The sequence below is a fragment of the Tauraco erythrolophus genome, unplaced genomic scaffold (assembly GCF_009769465.1).
Source record: "Tauraco erythrolophus isolate bTauEry1 unplaced genomic scaffold, bTauEry1.pri scaffold_45_arrow_ctg1, whole genome shotgun sequence".
NCBI classification, from domain to species: domain Eukaryota; kingdom Metazoa; phylum Chordata; class Aves; order Musophagiformes; family Musophagidae; genus Tauraco; species Tauraco erythrolophus.
This window is the reverse complement of record NW_028238615.1, coordinates 484,178-509,315: the sequence shown is the minus strand read 5'-3', so window position 1 is coordinate 509,315 and position 25,138 is coordinate 484,178. Positions and strand designations below refer to the sequence as shown.

At 49.6% G+C, this 25,138-nt stretch overlaps 4 protein-coding genes across 4 annotated transcripts in view; 3 read left to right on the top strand and 1 right to left on the bottom strand.

Moving 5' to 3' along the window:
- LOC104374224 (olfactory receptor 51G2) overlaps positions 1 to 25,138 on the bottom strand; it is a 41,868-nt gene that overhangs the window by 5,297 nt on the left and 11,433 nt on the right. The gene's annotated exons all lie outside the window — the stretch shown is intronic.
- Positions 344 to 1,300, top strand: LOC104377645 (olfactory receptor 51H1). The gene has a single exon (XM_009984485.2). The coding sequence runs from the start codon at positions 344 to 346 to the stop codon at positions 1,298 to 1,300; it is 957 nt and encodes a 318-aa protein (XP_009982787.2).
- LOC104377646 (olfactory receptor 51G2) lies at positions 16,763 to 17,737 on the top strand. The gene has a single exon (XM_009984486.1). It carries the CDS (start codon positions 16,763 to 16,765, stop codon positions 17,735 to 17,737), a length of 975 nt encoding a protein of 324 aa, XP_009982788.1.
- LOC104377647 (olfactory receptor 51E2) lies at positions 23,254 to 24,210 on the top strand. The gene has a single exon (XM_009984487.1). The coding sequence runs from the start codon at positions 23,254 to 23,256 to the stop codon at positions 24,208 to 24,210; it is 957 nt and encodes a 318-aa protein (XP_009982789.1).

Genomic DNA, 25,138 nt, shown 5'->3' with positions numbered 1-25,138 from the left:
AAGGTTTCAGGCACCTCCCAAAGGGCTGAGCATCAAATCTCCTGAAACTCTGGGTGTTTAAAGGTTGGGGGCTACAACCCGGGGAGACACGTTAGATGCCACACTGCCGCTTCCTTGTTATCTGCTGCTGTGCACAGCCCAGACAGCGACCCCAGGGCTGGTCCGTGTGGCTTTTCCTTGGTTGACGTGGTGGATATGCACGAGGGCAGCTGCACGGGGGTCTCTCAGCTCTCAGGAACCTGTCCTGGCACTGTTGTAGCTGGGATGGGTGGGTGGGGTTCACAGCAGGGCTTTCATTCCAAGACACTGTTATTTCCAGACACCCGGACCACCTGTGCATGAGATGTCATCTTCCAATAGGACTGGGTCCAGTCCCTTGACCTTCATCCTCACCGGCATTCCTGATCTGCCGATGAGCAGCTGCTGGATGGCATTGCCTCTCTGCTGCCTGTACCTCCTCATGCTCCTGGGGAACTGCACCTTACTTTGGACGATAAAGACAGACCACAGCCTCCATACTCCAATGTACTATTTTCTCTCCATGCTGGCCATGGCAGACCTGGGCTTGTCTCTCTCCACCCTGCCCACCATGCTGGCCATTTTCTGGTTCGAGTCCACCTCCCTCCGCTTTGAGGCATGCGTTGTCCAGATGTACTTCATCCACTCCTTCTCTGCCATCGAGTCTGGGGTCCTGGTGGCCATGGCTTTCGACCGCTTCGTTGCGATTTGCTACCCTTTGCGCTACGCCTCTGTCCTGACACGCTCCCTGATAATGAAGGCAGGAGGGGCCATCTTCCTGCGGGGCATCTGTGTGGTGCTACCTGTTGCGGTCCTGATTAAGGATATGCCTTTCTGCAGGTCCCATGTCCTGTCTCACTCCTTCTGCCTGCACCAGGACATGCTGAGGCTGGTTTGTGGGGATGTCAAGGTCAACAGCTTGTACGGGCTGACTGCGGTGATACTCACCAAGGGTCTGGACTCCCTGACCATCCTCCTGTCATACATGATGATCATCAGGGCCATCTTGAGCATTATCTCCCAGGAAGCACGAGCCAAAGCCTTTAGCACGTGCATCTCGCACCTCTGTGCCGTCCTGATCTTCTACATCCCGCTCATTGGCTTGTCCATCACCCACAGGTTTGGGAAGCACTTACCCCCCCTCACTCACACACTCCTGGCTGATGCCTACCTCCTGGTGCCACCTGTCCTGAACCCGCTCGTGTACAGCTGGAAAACGAAGCAGATCCGCAGGCGGATCCTCATCCTGCTCTGCCGGACAGGCGCCCAGCAGCGGGTCTAGTCCCAGAGTGGCAATGCCACAAAGCCAGTCTCCTCCTTCCTTTCCTCTCCAGACTGGTTGCTCATGGGCGAGATCTTCTCCCGGAGAAAGTCACTCATGCCAGAAGAAACCTTCCACTTCTTCTGCAATACAGCTCTTTTCCCCTCCACGGAAGGATGGATTGTGGCACTTCACGTTGTTCCACACCCTATTTTGAGATGCTCCGTTTCTCAGAAAGTCTGCAAGAGGGCAGAGATGGTGTGGCCGTGTTATGAAGTTGTCCTCCCTGCAGGTGGGGAGAGAGAAGACAGCCGAGGGCAGGCTTTTGTCAAGGGATTCACTGCTAACAGCAGATTTGGTCTCTAAAGAAACACAAACAGTGTTGCCAGACTTGTGCTTTTAATTGCAATATCCCTGTATCGGTCCGTTATATGAATCTGTCTGTTCCCAGGGTTGTGTGATCCTAGGAGGCTCCTCAGCTTTCGTTATGCAAATAAGGTGATTCTTTACAGTTACAGAGGACAGATGGATGCTAATGGCCTATGGACTGCAACCTAAGGACACAAAATGAGAAAACTGAGTCTGATCTCCTTGCAGGGTCTGCAAGGAGACAGTATGGTTTTTACCATCTCATGATATCATCTGCTCTGCCTGTAACACTTTTGGGAACATCTCAGAAATCCCTCCCCGCCTCCCAGGTTATGATCCAAGTGAGGGTAGGCTGGTCTGGAAGGGAGGCATAGGGTGCCTCCAATAGGGCATGCAATGCGATCCAAACGCATCCCGCGGCACGCAGGGCAGCTTGTGCATTGCCACGTTCCCTTCGGGACGCACGTGATGTGCAAGTGACACGTTTCATACCCGGCTGGCTGAGCTGCCCCTTTCCGAGCATCGGGCTGTCATTAGAGGAGCCTCCACCCCATCCCAAGGCAACCTACCTTCTGACTTTATCACGTTTGTAGGGTCACACCAAACCATTTGCTCTTTTCTGCCCCAAAGCAGTGTCTTCAGTCTTCTTCATGGGCTGGTCTCCTCCTTTGGGCTGTCTCAGCCCAGGTTTTGCCTCATCCCATAGCTGAGTGGTCAAGACGGAGGGAGCAGGGTGAAAAGGAGGAGAAGGAGAAACCATGATCTTGCAGCCCCTGTCCATGGGAGAGGGCGCGCTGCAGCGATGCTGAGAGCAGCACTCGTGCTGGGGAGGGATGAAGGCAGAGGAAACCACCGATTTCAGCGCAGGCACTCAGCAGGGTCGGTGTCCAGCCACGCAAAGAAGAGCTACAAGGTCAGGACTGGAGCGTGGGATGGCCTGACCATCTGTCAGCAGGTTCCAGCCAACTGGGAGATGCTGCTCACCGCAGGGACGTGCTTGGAGAGCTTTAGTAGGAAGAAAAAAATTGGTGTTTCTCTTTAGCGTTTAATTTCTTTCCCACCCACCCCATACAGCTCCAAAAGCTGTTTTGATAAATGTACTGAGAGCTTCTCCCAGACATCTCAGATGCTGCTATGGACAATCTGAATGGCGAGGATCAGTGCCGTGAAAGGGACTCGGGGGCTGTTATTTTTTTTGGCAAGCATGAGGGAGTTATGGGGAAATTGTACCTGGGTGTTTCTTTCTCATCAGGGGAAGGAAATGCTCTGTCTCTTCTGGAGTCACTGGGAGGTGCCAAGCAGTAAAACCAGCAAGAACAGATGGTGCTGCAAAGCCTCATGTCAGTCGGATGCTGGGAAGGGACTGGTGTCTGCGGGAGCAAGGATGTACTCCGTGCACAAATAAAGGTGGATGCACGGCAAATGAGAGTGTTTAACATCCAGATTCTGGGAATCTGCCAGAAGCCTCAGGCAGACACAGGTGAAATCCACAACTGGGTTGAACTAGGAGCACTTCAGTTGTCTCAGCCAGGCAGCGCCACAGCCCTGAACTGCCCGAGCATCTCCTCCCAGGGACAGGCGTGGTATGGACATTTGTCCATCTGGCTCCAACGGGGCTTCCCAGCCCTCCTGGAGATGGTCTTTCACTCAAGAATAGACTCAGCTAATGCACTGCAGCCCTGAAAGGTCTGTGTGATGCTGAGTAATGAAATCCATAGCACTGTTAGTGTGCATTTATCCTAAAAACATCCCGCCCACTTCACAGAGTACCGTGGCCGGGTACCTTTGCTGCCGGTTGATTTAGGTTTCCAGTATGGAATGTGCACCTTGAGGCTCGCATGCGTTCGCCATACCTGCTGCCATACTTTCCAGCTGTCCCCGAGCAGCAGCGATTCACCACCTTCATTTAATAATTGACAGGACCACGTGTCTTCCCAACATCTGCTGTTTGCTTTCCTGTGTTTGACTTTCCGCCGACGGCGCCAAAAGCAATAATGTACACACCAATTTCTCTACAAGTGCTGTCCACCTGTCGATCCCTTTCTCTTATCAGCGCTTGCTCAGCCCCTGTGCCTACATTTGCCATCACGAAATTCCCTTTTGCCAGCAAACAGCGTAAGTTGTGTCAACTTCTTCTTCACAGCAGCATCTTCACAGCCTGGTGAGTACGGTAGCTCTGATGATGCTACACAGGGAGGTGGGAAGCAAAGATGTCCAGCTGCGACCTCGCTTGCTTCTTATCCTGATCAACTTTTGTGTTTGGTACCAACCTCACGTTTTAGTCAGATGTGCAACTTCCATAGAATCACAGAAGGGTTTGGGTTGGAAGGGACCTGAAAGGTCATCCAGTTCCAACCCCCCTGCCATGGGTTGCTGTTTCCTACCGAACACGCGATTTCCTGCCGCAGCAGCTAACCATGCACAGCCCTTGCAATGAATTCAGCTGGTTTTAACAGATTTCACAGGGGTTTTCTTCCAAGAAAGAAGAAGGGAAGGGGAAGGGGAAGCCTTGGAAGGGGAAGGCTCTCTGCAGCAGAACAGCTTTCTTCCTGGTAAAACTTCATCTGCTCTGCAAGACGTCCCACCAGGCTCTAACTGTGAATTTAGAGGAGTCTATAGACTGGCTATCAGATCTGGGACGCTCTGATACATACCACTGAGATATTTTTTTTTCTTTTTATTAGCAACCATTCAACTCCTCTGCGTACACATCTTGACATTTCACCATTATGAGGCCCTGTTAAGTTCCAGGGAGCTTTGTAGTAAATCAGCACGAATGGGGTGGTCCTGAGAAGGGTGACACGTTCTTTGGGAAAGTTGGTTTTGTCCTTGCAATTGGATATGGACTAATGTTCTGACCTAGTTTAAGACCACGAAATCCTCTGTTTACTCCACCATATCCGTATGTTTGCACGTGGCCATATGTTTAGGTCCAAGGAAACAGATTTCATACATTAATCTCAACCTTGAGAATGAAGTAGATCATGGTTGAGGCCAAAATGAACTGGACTTTTTAAGTACACAAACTGGGACACAATAAAAGGGCATATGGCTGTTGAAAGTGCAGAGGAATAACTCCAAAAGTGCAGCTTCTGAGTTTCCCTAGATTCAGCTCTGCATTCAGCATTCCAAATTTGGGACTACATGTGGCCCTGGGTTCCAGGCTTCCATGACAGTCAAGAGGTGGTGGGTCAATGCAGTCTGTGGAGCCGTGGAGCACCTCTCTAAGGTCAGTGGAGATGCTCTGTAGGTTCAGGCAAGGAAACTTCAAACTAAATCCCGCCCCTCAAACCACATCCTAGGTAACGAACCCTTCATCTTAAATTTCACCTGGTAGGTGTGACCCGTTGGACTCAGAGCTCTGCAGATCATGCCTGAATAAACCCTCAGCTTTTGCCTCACAAGTGTCCTTCAAGAAGCTCAAGTTTGTCAGTCAGGTGGTGGGCTGTGCTGGATGGGTTTAGGATTTGCAGAATAATCCTAGTCTCCAATTGTGGGAGAAATGAGGCATCGTGGCTGCTGAGGCTGATCTGTAAACCAATCTGTCCAAAAAAGCAGAATTTTGGTAACAAATTCACTCCCCAAGGGGACGTTATTCTCAAAGGAACTGGAAGATTTATGAGTGCAAATTCTAATGGAAATTTTCCCTGCAATCCTTTGAACTGAGTCTCTGGTTACACTGATACTTCTACTTTGGCTGTTTGCTCGGCTTCCACCCCACCTCTCTGAGAAACCATCTCAGATAGACAGCTGGTCTGTGAAACAAAAGAAAAAAATCATACATGCATGAGCAGCAAAAAGATTCTGACTTCCCTCAGCTTCAGAGCTACTCATAAGTCAATTATCAACCCCCCTTGATTCTTCCTCCGGTCCTTTTTGAAAGCAGAGTCATCTGATAACATTTTCTCAATTGCAAGATTAGATTTCGACCGGTTTGATGATGTCACAGTGATTTATTTTGAAGAAATAATTGTGGATTAGCAATGTAATGTTGTTACTCTCTCTCCTCACAGCTCTGCTTTCGTGTCCTCACCGCTGTTACTGAGATGCCCAGGGCGATATCTTCTTAAAATCATGATGTCATAGCAGACCGATAAAGGTGAATGGACACATTTGGCCTTATCAGAATGAAACTGCTTCAACTTACAGAATACAAAATATGTTGATGAGGTCATAACCCAAAGCCTTTTCAACCTTTTCAAACTGATATTCTGGAATTTCGGTCTCTTCAAACCTTACGAAACGGGGTGAAGACAGACGTGAAATTCCTGCGGCACGCCTGCCCCGCCATCCAGCCACCTTGATGCAGATGGGGCCAGGGAACCTGGAAACCCTTTGGATTAATTAACTGGCACCACTTCTTTTTCCTTCTAAGGAGGAAATCCTGCTGCAGAGCAGACCATGGCTGTTCCTGCCCCCAGCAACCACCTGGGTCCATTTGACCCCGTTTTAGGCACTCGGGGGTGCACCTAAAAGCAAAGTGTGCTTTCCACGCACACTTTTTTTTGGTTGTTTTTGGCAAAACAGTGATCTCTCTACAGCTAAAGCCCTGCCCTCTCCTTCTGCCAGCTGTTTCTGGCGAAGTTGTGCTGCGGATGCTGAGCACGAGGAGGTAGAAATGGTATTTGTAAGGAAGTCCCTAAGGAACGATGTTTATCCACGAGTCACGGCGTGCACCGCTGAGTTTCGGAGACGGGCACCGCGCTCGTTGGGATCACACACCAGCAGCGGGTTTCGCAGCTCTGCTTCGGCATTCCTTCCCAAACAGGGCGAATTTATTGCATCCCAGCTGTTATTTGCAGCCTTCAGGCAGTGCTAGCCTGCTGGTGGAGGTTTGGGACGCGCTGTACACGATGCTGCTTTGAGTTTGTATTTCAGCAAATTATCCGCAGGTCGTGTTGACCTACATTCACCTCTGCGTTGCCTCTGAACCACCTCTGCCTGCCAGCCTCACTCAATATGGGGAAATGAAACACGGGGCTTTGCCATGCTGGCAGATTTCTCGGGGATTGTTTGATTTTCCACCCCGCACACTAAAAGCCAACAGCGTGCTGCCCTTGCAGCAGGACTGCCTGTCCTTTCTGCCCTCCCCGAACCCCCCCGTCGTGTTGCTTACCTGATGTACCAAGCCAGGCGTTAAGTGTGTCAATGTTTGCCCTCGCAAGAGCTCATTCACTTCTGCAGGAGGGAGCGCTGGTGTCCAAGGCAGCACAGGAAATTGGTTGACACCACTTCACTTTACCCAGGGTTTTTGTGATGATTTCAATTAAAGAGGATATTTTTCTGCTGGAACAGTCAAGGTGGTTTGGCCTCTGAACAAACTGCAGTTGTACCGGCTTAAAAGTGTTCCGTGCAGGTTTAACGGCTCTGCTCCTTACAGAAGACCGTGCTGGAGTGGTAGTGTCTGCTTCTGTAATTTTTTCATCCAAGCTCTGAGTTGAGGTCACCCTGTTGTTCATAACAATTTCAGAAGTTGCCCAGAAGCCCCGCACAGAAATACCTGAACCACATCTGGGCTTCACCTTCTCTTTATCCTTTCACAGTTCAGGCTACAAAAAGTCTTGCCAGACTAAGCCAGCTTAGGTATCTCGAACACAGAGTGCAGGAGACCCACTGTTGACACCAGGAATGGCAGCAAGGTCATGGGTGGAAGGGAGAGACCTCCTGTTCCCTTTCAACACCGTTTAAACTCCCACAGTTGAAGCGGTGACGTTTACAGCAGTTTGTGCAGATGAGGTGTCTGCAGCAAAGTCTGTTTCCAGGTCCAGACCCTGATCCAGGGTCCTGACTTAGAGACATGGTTTAGTGATGGACTTCATAGCGTTAGGTTATTGGTTGGACTCCATGATCTCAAAGGTCTTTTCCAACTTAAATGATCCTATGAGTCTATGACTTTCCACCACAAGTCAAAGCCCAGCCCCATGGCGTGCTTCTCCAGCATCTACCCACACCTTTCATGCCAGGACTGTAGTCCCGACCTCACCAGTTCCATGACCTTCAACCACAACCCTCAACACACACGCAAAGAGCGAGGACCAGCAATGACTGCAAGGAGCTGCTGGGTCTTAGGTGTCTGACCCATCACACCTGCCCTGGGTGGTCAGCTGGTGCTGCAAGCTCATCCCTGGAGCTCAGCAGGAGAGGGATTCCCCCAAACACTAAGGCCCAAAAGGGAGATCCCAGAGCAGGAGAGCTGCCTGGCTCTGGCATTGTACAGTCCTTTGGGGAATCTGTCGTTAGAGCTGCTGGTCTGTGTCCAGGTCCTGCCGAGATCTTTTCTTCGGTGCTATTTTTGAGTATCTGTAAATGGTTGACTTGGAAAAATGTTGTGTCACTGCTGGTGACGTTGGAGATGCTGGTGCCAAGTAGGTCAGCTGCTCCTTTGGTGGCAAGTGAGAGGCACAGCCTGCCAAGGAGAAGACATCCCTTCTGGGCTGCCACCTCTTCCAGGCAGACGGGATATTTTTCTCCTGCGCAACACAGCCAAAAAAAAACTGCGTATGATCAAACAGCCTTTGTATTTTAAAACTTTCTGAGGCAGAGAAGGGTGGGTGACACGCATTCTTCCTTCCCCGCCCTGGATCTGCAAAGTCTGGAGCAACTCTGCGGGATGCTGCTGAGCTGGACGGACAGCCGGTGGAATCCCTCACCCGGAGAAAAGAACGAAGCCAGAATTGGTGTCAATGTGGTGATTTTATGTAGCAATGGTGCTCCTGTTCATCCTAAACCCTTTCCTTATTCTTTATTTGCATATCTCCAATAAGCATCACCTTCCTAAGCGTTCTGAGGGTGCTCATTTCGAACAGAGCCTTGTAAAGGCTTTTGCACGGGAGGATCACTCCCCCACCTTTCCCTTCCCTCCTCACCATCCCTTCTCACACTCCTACCAGTACTCATGCACTGAACTCTGGCCTGTGCAGTAAATATGATTAGGACTGGCTTAGGCTCAAGTTATAAACATTTCCAGCAAACAGACTGACGTGTGCCAAGTGGTGGCCGTGTCCCCCCTTAGTTGTCATTCTGGGAAAGCATTTATTTTTTTCAGGATGGGAAAATAGATGGACGAGTTCTCGCACCCCTCCCTACATCCATGCAATACCTGTGCTTCTGGGAAAAGAGATAAAGCAGAAAACCAGCAAGAACGACTTGGTGGGAGCACAGTTTGCATATGGGTGAGCCTTGAGACACAAATCAGAGTTAATGGTAAGATTCCCAGTGTATCTGGTGCAAGATGAAACAATCTCGCACTGTACAACAGGCATGTTATGGAGACACTTCGAGCCTGTGGTGGTTCAAGGGAGATCAGTGTTGGTCATTTTACAGTGGCTGCTGGAAGTCTGAGCCATTTTTCTTGTTCAGCCACGGGTCAGCTGGGTAACCCTGAGCAGATATTTTCATCTCCAAGCCATTCCCTTGTCCCAGCAGACCCCATGCAACCCCTCTCTCTGTGCTGTGCATGTTACCAGGCAGCTCAGCATGCTCCTCTTGAGAAGACCCTCAAGCATGACATTCATGCTAGAAATGGATTATCATTTTGGCACAGGCAAGATAGGCAACGAGGGGAAATTTCCTCTCCGGCAGTTCCTAGGGGTGATGCTGCACTTTGCAGATCGGATCATGGCTTCCGGCTGCGCGGACAGGGGTTTGCTCAACACAGTTTGTTTTCAGCCTCTCAGTGCAGGAGGCTGAACAGGTAACGCTGGAAACTGCCTGATCTGTGCAGTAAAATGATGGCAGAGAGTCCCAAGGGAAAGAAGTTCCATGTGCCAAGATGCGTGAAAGATGAGCACGTGCATGTAGGTGGGCTGAGTAGAGCAGGGAAAGAGATAAGGTGGCATTTCCACAGGTGGACGAGTCCAAAGAAATTCAAGGTTTTCTAGAGAACTGTGGAAAAATGGGTCTGGAAGGGTCCTGGAGAGGACCTGTGCCTTTGCCCTGAGACAGGATCAGCCCAGCTGAAACCGTTACTGAGAGACATTCAGGAAAGCGGTGGTGACTCCGTGCCCATGCCAACCTGCTGCCCCGGGTCAATGCCCACCCCTTGCCGAACCTCAGGTTTCCTTCCTGCCAGTTCGGTCTATGACACTTCATCTTATCTGCACACTCTGGTTATTCCCATCTCTGCAGCATCTCTTCGCTTTGCTGCAGGACACTTTCCTCTCCCTCCTGCCTCCGAGGTCATCTCCCACTTTCGCTCTGCGCTGTGGCATCTCAGCTGCTCCGAACCCACCACACCGTGTTTCAGTTTTGTTCTCTTTATAGCCATGTGTGACTCAGCTTTCGATTTCCACCATAAGGATGTTGTTCTCTGGCTAAAGCTTGTTTGCTCTGAAGACCATAAGAACTATTCTACTAGATCAAACCAAAGGTCTCTCCACCCTGCCTTGAAAAGTGGATATTAACGGCCATTTTTTGAAGGTAATTTACAGTTTATCCTTCCCTTGGCACATGTCCCAGCATTTAGCAATCAATTTAGAGGCTTTCTGAACAGGAGGCAGCACCTCGGCCATCATGTTTCACAGAAATCAATGAGTCTCTCACCCATGGATTTGTTTAACACCTTTTTTAGCCTGTATGTACTTTGGGCTCCCACAACATCCAGTGGTGGTGAGTTCTGTAATTTCATTATGAGCTGTTCAACAAAAAAAGTATTTTTAATTTCTTTTAAATCTTCTGCCTGATATGTTCAAGGTGTGTTCTCCCCCTCCATCTTCACGTAGTGTTAGAAAAGATGAATAATCACTCTGTATGTATGTTCTCCTCCCCATTCATTATCTCACAGACCTCTCCTGTATTGCTTTATTGTCTCTTCTCAAGTCTGAAGAGACCTTTTCTGGTAATCTCCACTTCTACAGGAGCTTCCCTGAAGTGGTCAGGCTGTTGGACTAGATGATCGTTCTAGGTGCTTTCCAACTGAACTTTTCTATTGTATTGTATTGTATTCTATTCCATTCCATTCCATTCCATTCCATTCCATTCCATTCCATTCCATTCCATTCCATTCCATTCTATCCTGTCCTATCCTATCCCATCCTAGCCTGTTATACTCTGTTATATTAACTATTCCATGCCTCTGAGCACACTTGCTCCAGGATATTTGCTAGCTTCAATAGTTCTTTCTCCTTTTTTTTTTTCACAGCTGACAAATCTGACATCTGGCAGAAGCAGGCAGTTGTCTTACTTAAAATTAATACTTGTAAATTAATGGTTCTTTGGCACTGAGGTCTCCCAGCACCAAGCAGGATCACGCCAAGAAACCCTTTAGTCTCTAAAATGAGGCAGCCACATCACGTGGACTCCTGAGCCCCTGCCTGGGACACGCTGAAGCTCCAGTTGGCTCAGGTCAGCACAGGGACTGTGACAACAACGTACTGGTGTCCATCATGGGCAGTGCCCCAGCACAGTCTGGTTTATGACCACAGACGTATCTCTTGGGTCCAGTGGCTGTATTTACTGTAGACACCTCAGAGGAGAAGGGGCAAACCCATTAGCTCCCCTGTGTCTTGGTTTGGTAGCCACAGAAAGAGGGGTTAATGGCAACTTCCACCTCGCAGCTGAGGTGGCAAAGATAAACTTATTACCAAGAGACATCTAGAGAAAACAGTCATCTGAGAGGACATCCACTAATGCGTCTGTGTTTGGCTTCGGCATATTTAGTTTGCTTTTATTGTGCAATATGTTTTGTTTTAATTAAAACATTTGCGGTCACGGGGAGGGGGGGGGATAGCTGGAACTTCACCTCCGTTATTCCCTCGGAGAGATGCTGTAAGCACGACCCCTGCGAAATTTATCATTATTTGCATTACAGATCCGTTCTCACAATAAAAATTACGTGTATTGCCAGCGTGCTGCGGCGCTGCCAGCCATAAATCACAGGGAGCTATAAACGTGTCACCCAATAAACTATCTGGAGGAAAACCATGCCTGCTGGGAGAGCATCATCAAGGGAAAAGATCGTTTGCTCCACACTCCGTTTTCATTGGTACGCCCGACGCTGTTTACGCACGGGGCGCTCGGGCTCCGCGTGGATCCCGGTTGGTGGGGCGGGGTCAGTCCTCGGGGCACGTTATAAGCGCTGCCCTCCCCATGCCAGGACACGGGCACAGGTTCTTCCACTGCATCGCAACGGGGTGGTGCTGCCTGCGAAGGTCGTGAAGCCCCCGGACCCCCACCGCTGCGCTGGGTGAGTACCCTGGGCAATTAGCAGCTTCTCCATCATCGCACTCCTCGTTTGCTGGTGTGGTGGCTGTGGTTTGTGGGGCCGGACACCAACACGGGTGGGGAGGTGCACGGGACCTGCTGGGGTGGGTGTGCAGGAGAAAGTGGGCGACTGCGATTTCGGGCAGCGCTGGCACGGCAGTGCTGCCCAGGAAGGTCCGGCCATCGCGGTGCCGTTTGCCATTGTGCTGAGGGCTTTATGGAAGAGTCAAATGGGTCTTCCACCGTCTGGTGGCCCCGCTCAGCTGGTGGGAACAGCACGTTCCTGTTCTTGCTTGTAAAGTCAACAGAAATTCAGGTCTGTGGGTGCCGCTTCCCCGGAGTCCCTTTGCTAACCCCCCTCCCTTCGCTGGGCAGTTAAGCCCTTGCTTGGATGCTTGAGTTGGCAGCGATGTGGTTGTTAAAATAGCAAAGTTTCCCCTTGGGAAAAAAGTAGATCTTTTGGTCTCATCCTTCCCAAGCCCCTGCTCTCGCCTACGCTGAGAAGAAGCCCTTAAAGCACCAGTACTTTGCTTAAGTTATTGGTGAAAATCGAAGTCAGAGGCAGGCGAGAAATCAGGAGGTGGTTTTGAGGGCTGGAGAAGGAGGGACAGCACTGTGTCTTCCATGAGCCATCGGCATTCGTGCCTGACCCCTTCCGCCGGGCAGTCTGGAGCAGCTCCTGGGGAGCAGAAGTGCCTGGGCGCCGGGCAGATGGACGGTGGTAGGACGCCTTCACCAGGGCAGCAGTGAACATTGCCCAGGGGCTGACATTAATCTTCGAATTTGTGTCCTCCTGTAAGTGGAGGTCTGTTTCCTCACCAGGGCTTGGCCGCAGTGTGAAAGGTGTCATCGCTCTCCCATGACAGTCAACTGGGAGGTGTGACATATGTACGTGTGTGCTGTACGGCCCATATACACGTACAAATGTACATAGACATAAACCACCATTCATGCTTGTTTATATATTTTATACGTGCATTTTATATATTTGTGGATATATTACTTATAGACACACACACACACAAATCGTGGAGGGGAAAAAACCAGCTTGGAGTGAGATCTGTGTCTGTAACACACAGGAGCACGTAACAAACCAGGGTAGCTCAGAGAGGAGCAGAGCTGGTAAAGCCCATTTCTAAATAACTTTGTGTAGCGTGGTAGGAGTTGGCAGTGCCCCACAAAGCCAGCTTTGCAGAAAGGTGTTGCTTACAGACCCCAGTGAGTTCCCACCAGTCCTTTCTTTCCCTCTGTGCTCTAACAGTCTCTCCTCTTTACCCACCTCCATATTCCTGGAAACCTCTTGAGTCTCAATACGTTGGAGAGTTCTGGATATCTGCCAGATGCTGCTGTAAGGGAGACAGGCAGACACACGTGCATGCACGTACTCGGGGTTTTTTTTTGTTTTTGTTTTGTTTTTTAACCCAGCCTCCAGATGAGACTGCATTGCATGAGTCTGCAGTTAGTTCTCGCAGCTCGGATGCTGCTGGATTGGCAGAAGGGGACAGCTCTTACCTTTGGGGAGCTCCAAGCTGCCACTTAGGACCAGAGGTACCTCTGGACAGCTTCCTTTTGCCACCATAGACCACTGTTGATGCCCTTTGGCAGGCAGCTTCATCCACACCTGTGCTGTCTCACGTGCTGACGAGGTTCTCCTGAAGAAGGGCTGTGATGTGTCCCTTCGTGGTGGGGCTGCCTGCTGGCCACGGCGATTCCTGATACTCAAGCGTAGCTTTGCAGTGAAGGAGGAAACGGAATGACTTTGGGTCTTCCCCAGTTCCCATCAGTTACGTGTTGCTTTTGCCCTGGAGCAGGAAGATGTTTGTCCTTGCTAAGCTCTCTGGGATTTATTGCCACACTAGACTCTCAAGCAGGTTGAGAGTCTAATGGAGCAAAATAATATTAGGAACATAATAAATACATCATGGAAGATATGTGTGTTTATTCAAAAATGAACTGTGTTGTAGTAAACCCTCTTGCTCATAATTCAGGCACTCTTTGACCTGCTTCTTTTGTATCCTGCAGAAGGTACATTAAGACTAAAGCCATAAATGTTTGGGTTTTTTTTCATAGAATCACAGAATGGTTTGGGTTGGAAGGGACCTCAAAGATCTTCTAGTTCCAACCCCCCTGCCATGGGCAGGGCCACCCTCCACTACCTCAGGTTCCTTTAATTAGCTCGTTTTGAACATTCTCTGCTTTCCCCCATCCACCCAGCCAGTCGCTCATACACAGAAGGTACAGAGAGGGCCTGGGGACCCTGTCAGCCTCTCCAGCATGGACAATGCTAGGGTGCATTGTCATGTGCAGGTTAGGAGCCTGGATTGTGCTGAGGTGGCTTAGTCCTCCAAGTGGACTGAAACCTGTGGTAAGATCACAGGCTCATAGGTTCGTTGGATAATTCAGGTTGGAGAGACTTACAAAGATCTCCAGTCCAAAGTCCTGCTCAAAGCAGGGCCAGCTACGAGGTCAGATGAGGCTGTTCGTGGCTTTATCCAGTTGGGTCTTGAAAAATTCCAAGGATGGAGATTGCACAGCCTCTCTGGGCAACCTGCTCCGACGCTTGACATCCTCGTGGGGAAACGTTTCTCATTATGTGCAGTGTAAACCTCCCTTGTTCCAACTTGGACCTACATCGTGGTTCAGCCACCACTCAGCCGCTCGCTCACTGCTCCCCTCAGGGAGGTGAGAGGAGAAAAATGTCACAGAAGGCCTGAGGGTGAGACGAGAGCAGGGAGGGATCACCCACCCACCATGGTCCTGGGCAAAACAGACTCAGCCTGGGGACAAAATCAGTTTAATTCGTTAGCGGTTACTTGAGAGGATAACAAGAAACAAATCCAGAACTTAAAAAAAACCCACCTTCTCTCCACCCCTCCTTTCTTCCTAGCTCTACCTCCTCCCCAGCGCAGGGGGACAGGGAATAATGGGAGGATTGCAGGTCAGTTCATCACATGTGGTCTCTGCAGCTCCTTTCTTAAAGGAGGACTCCTCACAGGCTTTCGCTGCTCCAGTGGATCCCCTCCTCAAGGGACAGTCCACAGACTTCTCCAATGTGAGTCCTTCCTGCAGGATGCAATCCTTACCCATCAGATTGCTCCATTGTGGGCTTCTTCCCCACAGTCACAGGTTCTTAGCTGCCACCTGCTCTGGTGTGGGGTCCTCCATGGGCTTCAGATGCCTCTCCGTCTTGTCGTCAGTCTCCAGCAGCTCACGGAGACCATTCTCTACAACCTCCTTCAGGCACAGGCATCTCTGCTCCAGCGTGGGGTTCTCCACGGACTGCGGGTGGGTCTCTGCTCCACCGTTAATCTCCGTGGGTGGCAGAGGGGCTGCTGCCATCTCACCACAGACCGCAGGGCAATCCCAGCTCCAGCACACCTTCTCTCCCTCCATCTTCACTGACCTGGTGGTGTCTGTGTGGCCATTTCTCTTGGGTCTCAGTCCTCTCTCCGCTGCAGCCGCTCCGGGCTCAGTGAACCTGGGCAGTCCCAGCAGGATGAACTCGGCCCAGCGGGCACCTCGGGAGCGGGGCCTGTCGGAGCTCTCCAAGCCGTGCCACCATGGCCATCTCCAGCCGTGCAGCACTGGCCCCATGCGGGCAGCCGTCTGCCCAGTAGGCTGGGAGGGGACAGCCCCCCGCCTCCCCCTCTCTTCACTGCAGGTCCAGCCCCAGTTTGGGCTCCTTTGTCCCCGTCTTAAATACGGCATTCGCAGAGCCACTGATTGTCTCTGCCCTGGCCAGAGGCCAACCTGACCAGCTTTGGAGCCCAGGAAGCTTCTTGCAGCGTCTTACAGGGGCCATCTCTGCAGCCCCTCTATGGCTGCCAAAACCCCATCCCATAAACCCAGCTGTCTGTCACCCACCCATCACACGTTGCTGCGGAGAGTCTGGCTCAGCCTTCTCGGCAGCCTCCCTGCAGGGAGGGAAGGACTGCTGTTGGGTCCTCGCAGAGCCTTCTCTTCGCCAGGCTGAGCAGCCTCTTTCCTTGGTCTCTTATCCTGGGGCGTTGCCCCAACCCTCATCCATCTCAGTGGCCTTATGCTGAGCTCACTGGAGTAGACATCTGCTAGATTTCTCACTCACCTCCTACTCTTGATCCCTGTGTAGAAAACCCACCATATGCCCTGTGTTCCTCCCCTCTAATTGGGACTCAGCAACTTTCCACAGACACCTCCCCAGTGCTTCTGAACCTGCAACTTCTTGCGTTCTGGCTTGCGTTCGCCTGCTGGTAGTAAGAGTCACGGGCACCACACAAGTGGGGTTTAGCCCATTTATTTCCCTTCTCCTGACAGTAAGGTAGGATACGAAATGAGCAACAACTTGGATGTGGGAACCACTGAAAACCCACCTCGCTCTGGCGGCCATCTTCTGTGCTGAGAGCAGTGGCACCCAAGTGCCTGATCCTCTGTTGTGTTTTGCCGTTTGTTTCCAATGTTGATCTCTTAACTGAGACGTCAGGGTTAAACTTTCACCATTTTCACGTCCTTCTGTCTCCAGTTGGCATCAAAAAGAAGCCAGCTGCTTCGCAGCTTAGTCTTGGTTGGAATGACCTAGAAAAAGCATTTGCTCGCTCAGTAGAGCATCTCATCCTGTGGAATTTGGGCACAACTGCAAAACTGTAGCACTCACCAAGAAAGTTTTCAGTTCAATTTTAAGATTTTTTTTTTTTTTTTTTAAGAAAAATGTCTTTCCTTTTCCTTCATTTTATAGTTCAATGGATAAACAAGAATGTATTCCTGTGTGACGCTGCCGTAACAGTGCCCTAAACAGCACGGGAGCATCCCCATAGGTTGGTGGGGGGGTGGAGGGATGTAGTGCTTGTCATTGGTTTTATATTCAGTGGAGAGTCCGACTGTGTGAAGTTTTTGTTGTTAATTTGTTTTAGGTATAGGTTATGTGAGAGCTGAGCTGGGATGGAGCATGACTCACATACCACGTGGGAATTCAATGGCTCCTTCTATCAGCCTTCAGCTTTCCTCATGATGGGCATCCCAGGCCTGGAAGCCCTTCACCACTGGATCTCCATCCCTTTTTGTGCACTGTACCTTATTGCTCTCTTGGGAAACTCCATGATCCTATTCATCATAAAGAAGACCCAAAGTCTTCACGAGCCAATGTATTACTTCCTCTCCATGCTGGCAGTCACTGACCTGGGCTTGGTTCTGTGTACACTGCCTACTACTCTGGGCATTTTTTGGTTTAATATGCGAAGGATTGGCTTTGATGCTTGCCTCGCTCAGATGTACTTCATCCACATACTGTCCTTCATCGAATCCTCTGTGCTCCTGGCAATGGCATTTGACCGCTTCATTGCCATCTCCCGTCCGTTGAGACACCCGTCCATACTGACCAAGACGACTGTCATAAAAATAGGTCTGGCAATTGTATTGCGAGGTATGGTCTCCCTCCTTCCCATACCCTTCTTGCTCAAGAGACTAAACTATTGTGGGAAGACTGAACTTTCTCATTCTTTTTGCTTCCATCCTGACATCATGAACCTAGCGTGTGCAGATATAAAAGTCAATGTCTTCTACGGTATGATTATTCTCTTATCAACGGTGGGGATGGACTTCATCTTCATTGTGCTGTCCTACATCCTGATCATTAAAACTGTTATTGGCCTTGCAACCAAGGAGGAGTGTCTCAAGGCTTTGAATACATGTGTCTCCCACATTTGTGCTGTTCTAGTGTTCTTCATCCCAATGATCGGACTGTCCATGATCCATCGCTTTGGAAAGAATGTGCCTCCTCTGGTTAACACGTTGGTGGCCTACACCTACCTTATAATTCCCCCCGCTCTCAACCCCATTATCTACAGCATAAAATCCAGCCACATCCACGAGGCTTTGCTCAGGGCATTGCGGAGGAAGAGTGAATCTGCCTGGTAGCTTCCTCCACCAGTTCTGCCAGAAAGTGCTACTGGACTGGTTTCTTGGTCAGAGCTAGTGGACTGGTTTCTTGGTGCTCCATCCACAGGGGTCACTGCCAGGTGAAAGAACTGCAGATTCAGTCAGATCCTGTTCCTCAACCCAGAGCTGTGATCTTCCACGTCTTGTCCTAGCAGGATGCTTTCATCCCTTCCAGCAGCCTGTGAACACCTCAAGCATCAATTCCAGTGGCACATACAGATGGAAGCCTCATTAGAGGGAGACAATTACAGAGAAATGGGCTGCATGACTTTCTCTTTCCAAGTTATGCTATGGGATGGATCAAGGAACTTCTGCAACACGTTATGCAAACTCTAATAGCCAGATAATAGCATGTAAGCTTCACTCAGACTTCCTTGCATGGGGTCATCATCCCCACACTGCTTGTTAAGGCACAGTTAACCCAGGCAGCAAGCTCAAAAGGACAGGGCTTGGGCCAAGATTTTGGAGCCACTCTGAATATCCCAGTCATTACTTGTTCAGCTGCAAACATCCCACAAGATGGAGCTCAGGTCCAGAGGCTGAGCACAGAGCATCTTCTGAAGACTATGTCCTCTTAAGTGGGCCTGCAGCACTCCCGGTCCTCCTAAAAAATGACTCAGCCTTCATCTGTCTTTCTAAAGTGTCATACACATCTACAGTGATGGAAACAATGCTGCTTTTCCATCTCTTTTTGATGTCATTGAGCCTTACTGTCTAGCCAAGACTAACATTCTAGACATTGTTTTGTACTGAATGTAATGTATGTGAGCAGTATCTTCAATAAAAGACATCTATTCGTTGTAAAAGGTCAAAAGACTTGATGAAGCCATTTTTTTCTGTTTATGATGCAACGATATTAGGTTGGAGTTGCTTAAAACCTTCAGGATTTGCTGTAGATGAGCATAGGATTGTATGAATTAGATATGGATCAGGATGATGCTTGGGGGTCTGGTGTGCCTAGCTCTCTCACTGAAAAAAGGGGTTTCAAAAATATAATATGAATGGCTACACTTTCTGACACCATGGACCATGTACTGCAATCTTCCAGCCGATACCTGCCAGGTACTGACTGTCTGCCCCAGAGAGATGGGAGGAGGAGATCACCAGGGTCAGTCCACAGATGGGAGGTGACAGCGTCTCCCAGCATCTTACTGCTCTGCTGTAGGATGGGTCTCAGCCAGGCATGCAGAAAGGTTTCATGATCCTCCTGGCTTGCTTCCTCGCATGGACAGGATAAAATGACTCAAAATCTTTCACGCCTCCAAATTGTGGAGTTGTGATTTTGTTGGTCTTAGATCATATTTTGGCCAGTTTGGACTACGGTGGAAAGTAGGAAAAAATGGTCAGTGTTCACCTTGGCAGAGTGAAGCAATAGAAGGTATTGGGACAGGATTGCACAGCATAACTGGACTGTTTCTACCTGCTGCTAAGCAGTGCACACCTCATGCTAGCCCAGAACCAGTGTCTTTTTCTATTCTGCTCTACACATAACTGCACCTGGAATAGAAGAATAACGAGGGAAAATCTCCATAGAAAAATGGAAAGGGAGAAGGGAAGATTCCCGAGGGGAACATTCCCAGGCCACTGTTTGTTTCATGTCATGCTAGTTATTTTGCTGAGGATCCCAGTGGGGCCTTGCACAGGATGCAATACTGCTCAGCAGACCACCTCCAGGACCTCTGCCTGAGGGTTGGCACAGCAGGTCTTGCAGTGGAGGTCCCGTTTGCGTTGAGATAGCACTGCACTGGAGCACACTTTGCTCAAAACATGTAAGGTCTAACCTGGTGCTTGCAGGCAGCTATTATCAGAGAAAAGATCAACATAAGGGAACAAACACAACCTTCAGCAGAAAAGCCTAGACAAGAGCTTTCCAGGAGAAGTGTTTACCTTGCAGGATCCTTGCACAGCACTGCTTCCTACTCTGAAAACTTCCAGAGTTTCTCCTTGGACATCAGTGCTTCCTGGCTACAGCCGTTCTCCAAAACAGCAAAAGCCCAAGGACCCTGTGCCACAGCAAGCAAGCGTTCCAAGGGAACAGCCAGGGAGGAAACGTGTGGGAGATTTCTTAGCACAGGTGGAGACCATGGCTTGCAAGTGCGTTTGGTGCATCTCCATCACCTGGTTCAGCAGAGCCTCATCTGCCTCCTCGTTTGCTTCCCAACCTGTGTAGCTGGAGGGTACCAAGCAGACGCTCAAGATTTGGGAATCTCTATATAAGGTACTCTCTTTTAGGAACGTATGTTCAACAACCTTTCTGGCTGCCTCTGGGAATGGGAAACTTAATTGTGGTTTAACATCTGTGTGAGAGAAAAAAGAGATAGATGAACCTCTTAAAGCTGCTAATTCCTATTCTGTGATGCCCTGAGCTCTCAGCTTTGTACCATGGGATCACTTACAGTACTTGCCAATGGATTTATTTCCTATGAGGCACGGGAAGAGCAGTGAGACACATCAGAGACATCTCTTAGAGGAGAGGGAGAGGAGAAGGATGGGAAGGGGAGGGAAAGGGAGATGGAGAGAGACAGATACAAAGAAAGAGAGAGAGGGAGAAAGGAAGAATAGGAAAGAGAAGGAGAAGGAAGGCCATTCCTACCACCTCCGTTTTTTTCCCATTGCCAGCTCCTCCCATCTCAAGTCCTCTCTGAGCTGTGCATCTCCTCTGCCCTGGAAAACTCTCCTGTTACCCTCATTCATGTGGGGCCACGCTGCAGTCCCTGCTGCACTCTGTGGTTTTGTCCAGACTACAATTAAAAGAGGGATAAGTATAGTTCTTTGTCCTGGAGACGCCTGGTGCTTCTTGGCCACATCTACGTCTATCCTTTCTTCCTTTCCTATCCAGGATGGCTCTACTCCCCAGCCCAGTGGTGGTGCTACCCCCTCATCCACACCTGGGCACTGCCTGGGGCAGGGCTAGCTGGCAGCAGCCAGGGATGGCCCTGGAGGCAAGGAATGGGTTAACGGTGTGGATGAATGTGGGATGAGGCTCCAGCCATGTCCTGCTCACTTTAGTACTGGCAAAGCTTGTATGACCCCAAATACAGCAAGTGCCCGCCCAGGGCGACTGGCTTAGCCAGGACCTTGATAGGACAAAGGGCGGCAGATTTAAACTGGAAGAGGGGAGATTTCGATGGGATCTAAGGAAGAAATTCTTCCCTCTGAGGGTGCTGAGGCACTGGCACAGGTTGCCCAGAGAAGCTGTGGCTGCCCCATCCCTGGCAGTGTTCCAGGCCAGGTTGGATGGGGCTTTGGGCAACCTGGTGTAGTGGAAGGTGTCCCTGCCCATGGCAGGGGGGTGGGAACTGGATGGTCTGTGAGGTCCCTTCCAACCCAAACCCTTCTGTGATTCTATGACCTGGGCGTATTTATAAAATAGCAGCAGAGCTACAAGCAACTACAGCTTTTCTGCTTACAAGTGATGACAAACAGCTAGGAAAAAAACCCCAAACCACATTTGATCAAACCATCAATTAAGATTAATTTTAATTTTGAATCAAAAATGCTTTGAATTTGAGTGATGCCTTGTGTTTTTAATTTGTCTTTTCTCTCTGAAGTAATATTTTGGCTTGATGTGTACCTTTTTTTCCCTGATGAGATGATATGGAAAAATGGCTGCATATTCAAAATGGCTCAGAGGGCTTTTGAGGGGGTATATATATTTCCCTCTCACTGCCACATCGTAGAAGGGAGCAGTGGAGAGATGGATTCAAATGGTGAAGATTGTCCCATCACCTGCTCCATCCTGGGAAGTTGGTCTCAGGCCAATTTTGGCTCCATGGGACAAGTCTGGTCAATGTTCAGGAGCATTTCCAGAGATCAGTTGCTGTGGCTGTTGCTAGTGGTCCTCTGGCTTGGATGGTGTTACTGTCTGAATGTGCTCACCTCTTGTTAAATGCAGTTACTGGAGCTTACTGGTGGGAGGAGCACCCTAGGAAAATAAATCTGCATTTACTGGTGTTTTTAAAGACACAGACCCAGTTTTGATCTCTACAGAAAGCAAGGTCCCTACAGCACCTGGTCTTCATCCCACTAGCGATCCAAAATCATTAGTCACTTCTGGAAATGTCGGTGCATTTATTGGTGCCAAAGAACTAAAGATGAGCTGGAACATGCAGGAATTATTCACTTTGCGTGCCTGTCTCTCACAGACACGTTCTCCCAAACGAAATGATCCAGATGGCAGATGTTTCCCAACGCGACGCACACTCCAACTGCCCTTCAGTGGCGGGCAGGTAAGCTGGCTCAGATACTTGCTGGTGGTTACTGGGGTGCTTCGTTCGTTCATCTGCGTCTTAATGTGCAATGAAAAACCCTCCATTTTCACAACCAAATGTTACTTTTAAACTGTTGATATCAACAGCCTGCACAGCTTGCCATAAAAGCCTTTTGCATTCTGGTTTTACGTGGATAGGGCATGAAAGGAGCCATCCCTAATCCGGAAGCTCAGCGGAGAGCAGTTATGTGCCCGACCTCCCGGTGCCCGTACAGGGCAGGGGGGGCGGCGGGTTTGTTCCAGTGCGGGTACAGCTGGCCACTGACGTGCTGCCAGGTCCATCGGGGTGGGTGGGTGGGTGAGGTCCCACACTCCCCAGGGGGTCAGGCTAATCCCCCTCTTCTCTGCGGTCAGAGCTCAGGGCTGGGAGCCAGGCAGGGTCTGGCACCCCGAGCCCTCCCATGCCAGGCTGGGCTGTGCAGCACGGGGGCTCCGACACCGCTGTTGCATCAGCCTTGGGTGCTCCATCCCAACGCTTTTTAAATCCCAGTATATTTGAAAAAATCTGATCCCTGAGGACAGCAGGGCACCTAAAGCAAAGGCTCTCGAGTATCTTCCTGGCCATTCTCCTTGGATCACAGCACTCCCGGAAAGTTTACAGGTACTGAATAAGGTGAATAATGAGACATTTTTTCCCTCTACAGATATTCTGATATTTTCCTATGTGCTTTCAAGTGTGAAGGATGAAAATCCAATTTGTGCGTGCAAACAAATAAATATGTGCATCTCACTGTGCAAGTCTGGAGTACTTGGGAGCGGTGGACCACAGGAGGCAGCACAGCCACTTTCACAGAGCACATTTCTCCCAGAGCAGCATAGCATATGTGGAAAAACTCAAGCAGAACTTTAACAGGAAGCACTAAAAATGTTGTGGGTTTTTTTTTTTAATTTTGCCCTTGAAAAATAAGATAAATCAAGTTCAGCTGTTGAGTTTATAATTTAAAATGTTGATTTTACAGTGTTCTGCATTTAAGAGAATTCAAGTAATTCCTGCTCAAATTTAAATGCCATCCATTTTGTGGCTCTATATGTTGTTGTATGTAGCTATAATGGGCTAAAGAAATGAGAGGAGCTCTCTGTATCAGTATGGCAACTATAAGATTCCCAGGCACAGCCCCACAGGATTCACAGTCACGGGAAAGGATTTATAAAGCTCCTGTTTCTCTTTCCCTTGCAGTGGGGGACGTGCCATGGCATAGCACGACCACTCTTCACCCCATGTGCCATGCCCTTCCCCAACAGCTCTGACCTCAGCACATCCTCCTTCATCCTGGCCAGCATCCCGGGGCTGGAGGCTGCTCATTTCTGGATGGCGATCTTCCTGTGTTCCATGTACATTTTGGCGGTCACAGGCAACTGCATGGTGCTGATCATTGTGAAGACGGAGCCCAGCCTGCACGCTCCCATGTACTTCTTCCTCTGCATGCTGGCTGCCATTGACCTGGCCTTGTCCACATCCACGGTGCCACGCGTCCTCTCCTTCTACTGGTTCAACACCAGGGAGATCAGCTTTGGTGCCTGCCTTGTCCAGATGTTCCTCATCCACACCCTCTCGGCCATTGAGTCCACTGTCCTCCTGGCCATGGCCATGGACCGGTATGTGGCCATCTGCCACCCGCTAAGACACGCTGCCATCCTCACCAACGCTGCAACAGCGAAAATAGGACTGGTAGCCATGGCCAGGGGAGTCCTCTTCTTCCTGCCTTTGCCTTTGCTCCTCCTGCCCCTTCCCTTCTGCAGGTCCCGGAGGCTGTCACACTCCTTCTGCCTGCATCAGGACGTGATGAACCTGGCCTGTGCCAACACCACCCCCAGCATGGTGTATGGCCTCACTGCCATCCTCCTGGTCATGGGGCTGGATGCCATCCTCATCTGTCTCTCCTACATCCTGATCCTCAAGTCTGTCTTGCGGCTGGCATCATGGAAGGAGAGGCTCAAGGTGTTCAGCACCTGTGTTGCCCATATCTGTGTGGTCCTGGCCTTCTACGTGCCCCTGATTGGGCTCTCCGTGGTGCACAGGTTTGGGAAAGACTTGCCTCCACTGGTTCCTATCATCATGGGCAACATTTACATCCTGGTGCCCGCTGTGCTCAACCCCATCATCTACGGGGCGAGGACCAAACAGATACAGAGGAGAATCCTGAATTTAATTCACATTTACAACGACAGGACTGCCCACTGACCTGTGCTTGGCTCCTCACACCAGTTTGTCTTGTTTTGCACTCAGAGTCTTTGGTGCAGGACTATCCTCTGTTTGTATGGCACCTAGCACACGGTAGGACACTCTGAGGATGCTACCACAAAGGAAAAAGTAAATTACAATTGCAAACTCCTTCCAAGAGTGTTTACCCTCACTAAACTTGGAGTGACTCTACTACAACGATCTAAATCTAACCCTGATCCAGCAGGTAGCATCGTGGGAACGAAAAGTGCCTGAGCAAACTAATAAAGATGTTCTGACACTGCACCTCTTTGTTCCAGTCTCACTTGTAACAATAGCAGTGGTTAGTGAAGGCTAAAGTGATTTTTGGATTATTTGGTTAATTTGTGGTTTCTGCTTGTGGCATATTCACTTTCCAAATACACTTTAGCAAGATTTTTTTCAGAAACTTTGGCTGTAGCAACAATCTCTAAGTAAAATAATTACATTATAGATGCAGAAACGCGCTGCAGAGGTCCCCCACCTCTGTGGTCTTGTTCTGACCCATTGGGTGATCAGTCAAGACAGCTCAGCGTCCTTGTAGCAAATACTCTGGGAAAACTTCAGAATCAGAGTTACTGGAAAAAAGTGTGAAAATAATTTCAATTAATAATTACATTCAATAAAATGATACCCTCTCATGAGAGAAAATAAACAAGTTATAAACACAGTATTTCCAAGCTGAAAGGAGTGGTATTTCCAAGTCGAAGGTGTTTCATATCTTTGACTTCACGCGTGCTTGGAATTCCTAAGAAATTATCAATTCAACTCAAGATCTTGAAATTTCAAGGGTTTTTATACTTCCTAGGTATTCCCCATGAAACAGAGTACCCGACAGCCCTTCCTCTCTTTATTCTCATGACTCTTCTATCGGTGGGACACTACTACAAAACTCTTTTAATACAACGGA

Coding starts and splice junctions, on each gene's coding strand:
- LOC104377645 (XM_009984485.2), top strand. CDS start 344: ATGTCATCTTCCAATAGGACTGGGTCCAGTCCCTTGACCTTCATCCTC.
- LOC104377646 (XM_009984486.1), top strand. CDS start 16,763: ATGGAGCATGACTCACATACCACGTGGGAATTCAATGGCTCCTTCTAT.
- LOC104377647 (XM_009984487.1), top strand. CDS start 23,254: ATGCCCTTCCCCAACAGCTCTGACCTCAGCACATCCTCCTTCATCCTG.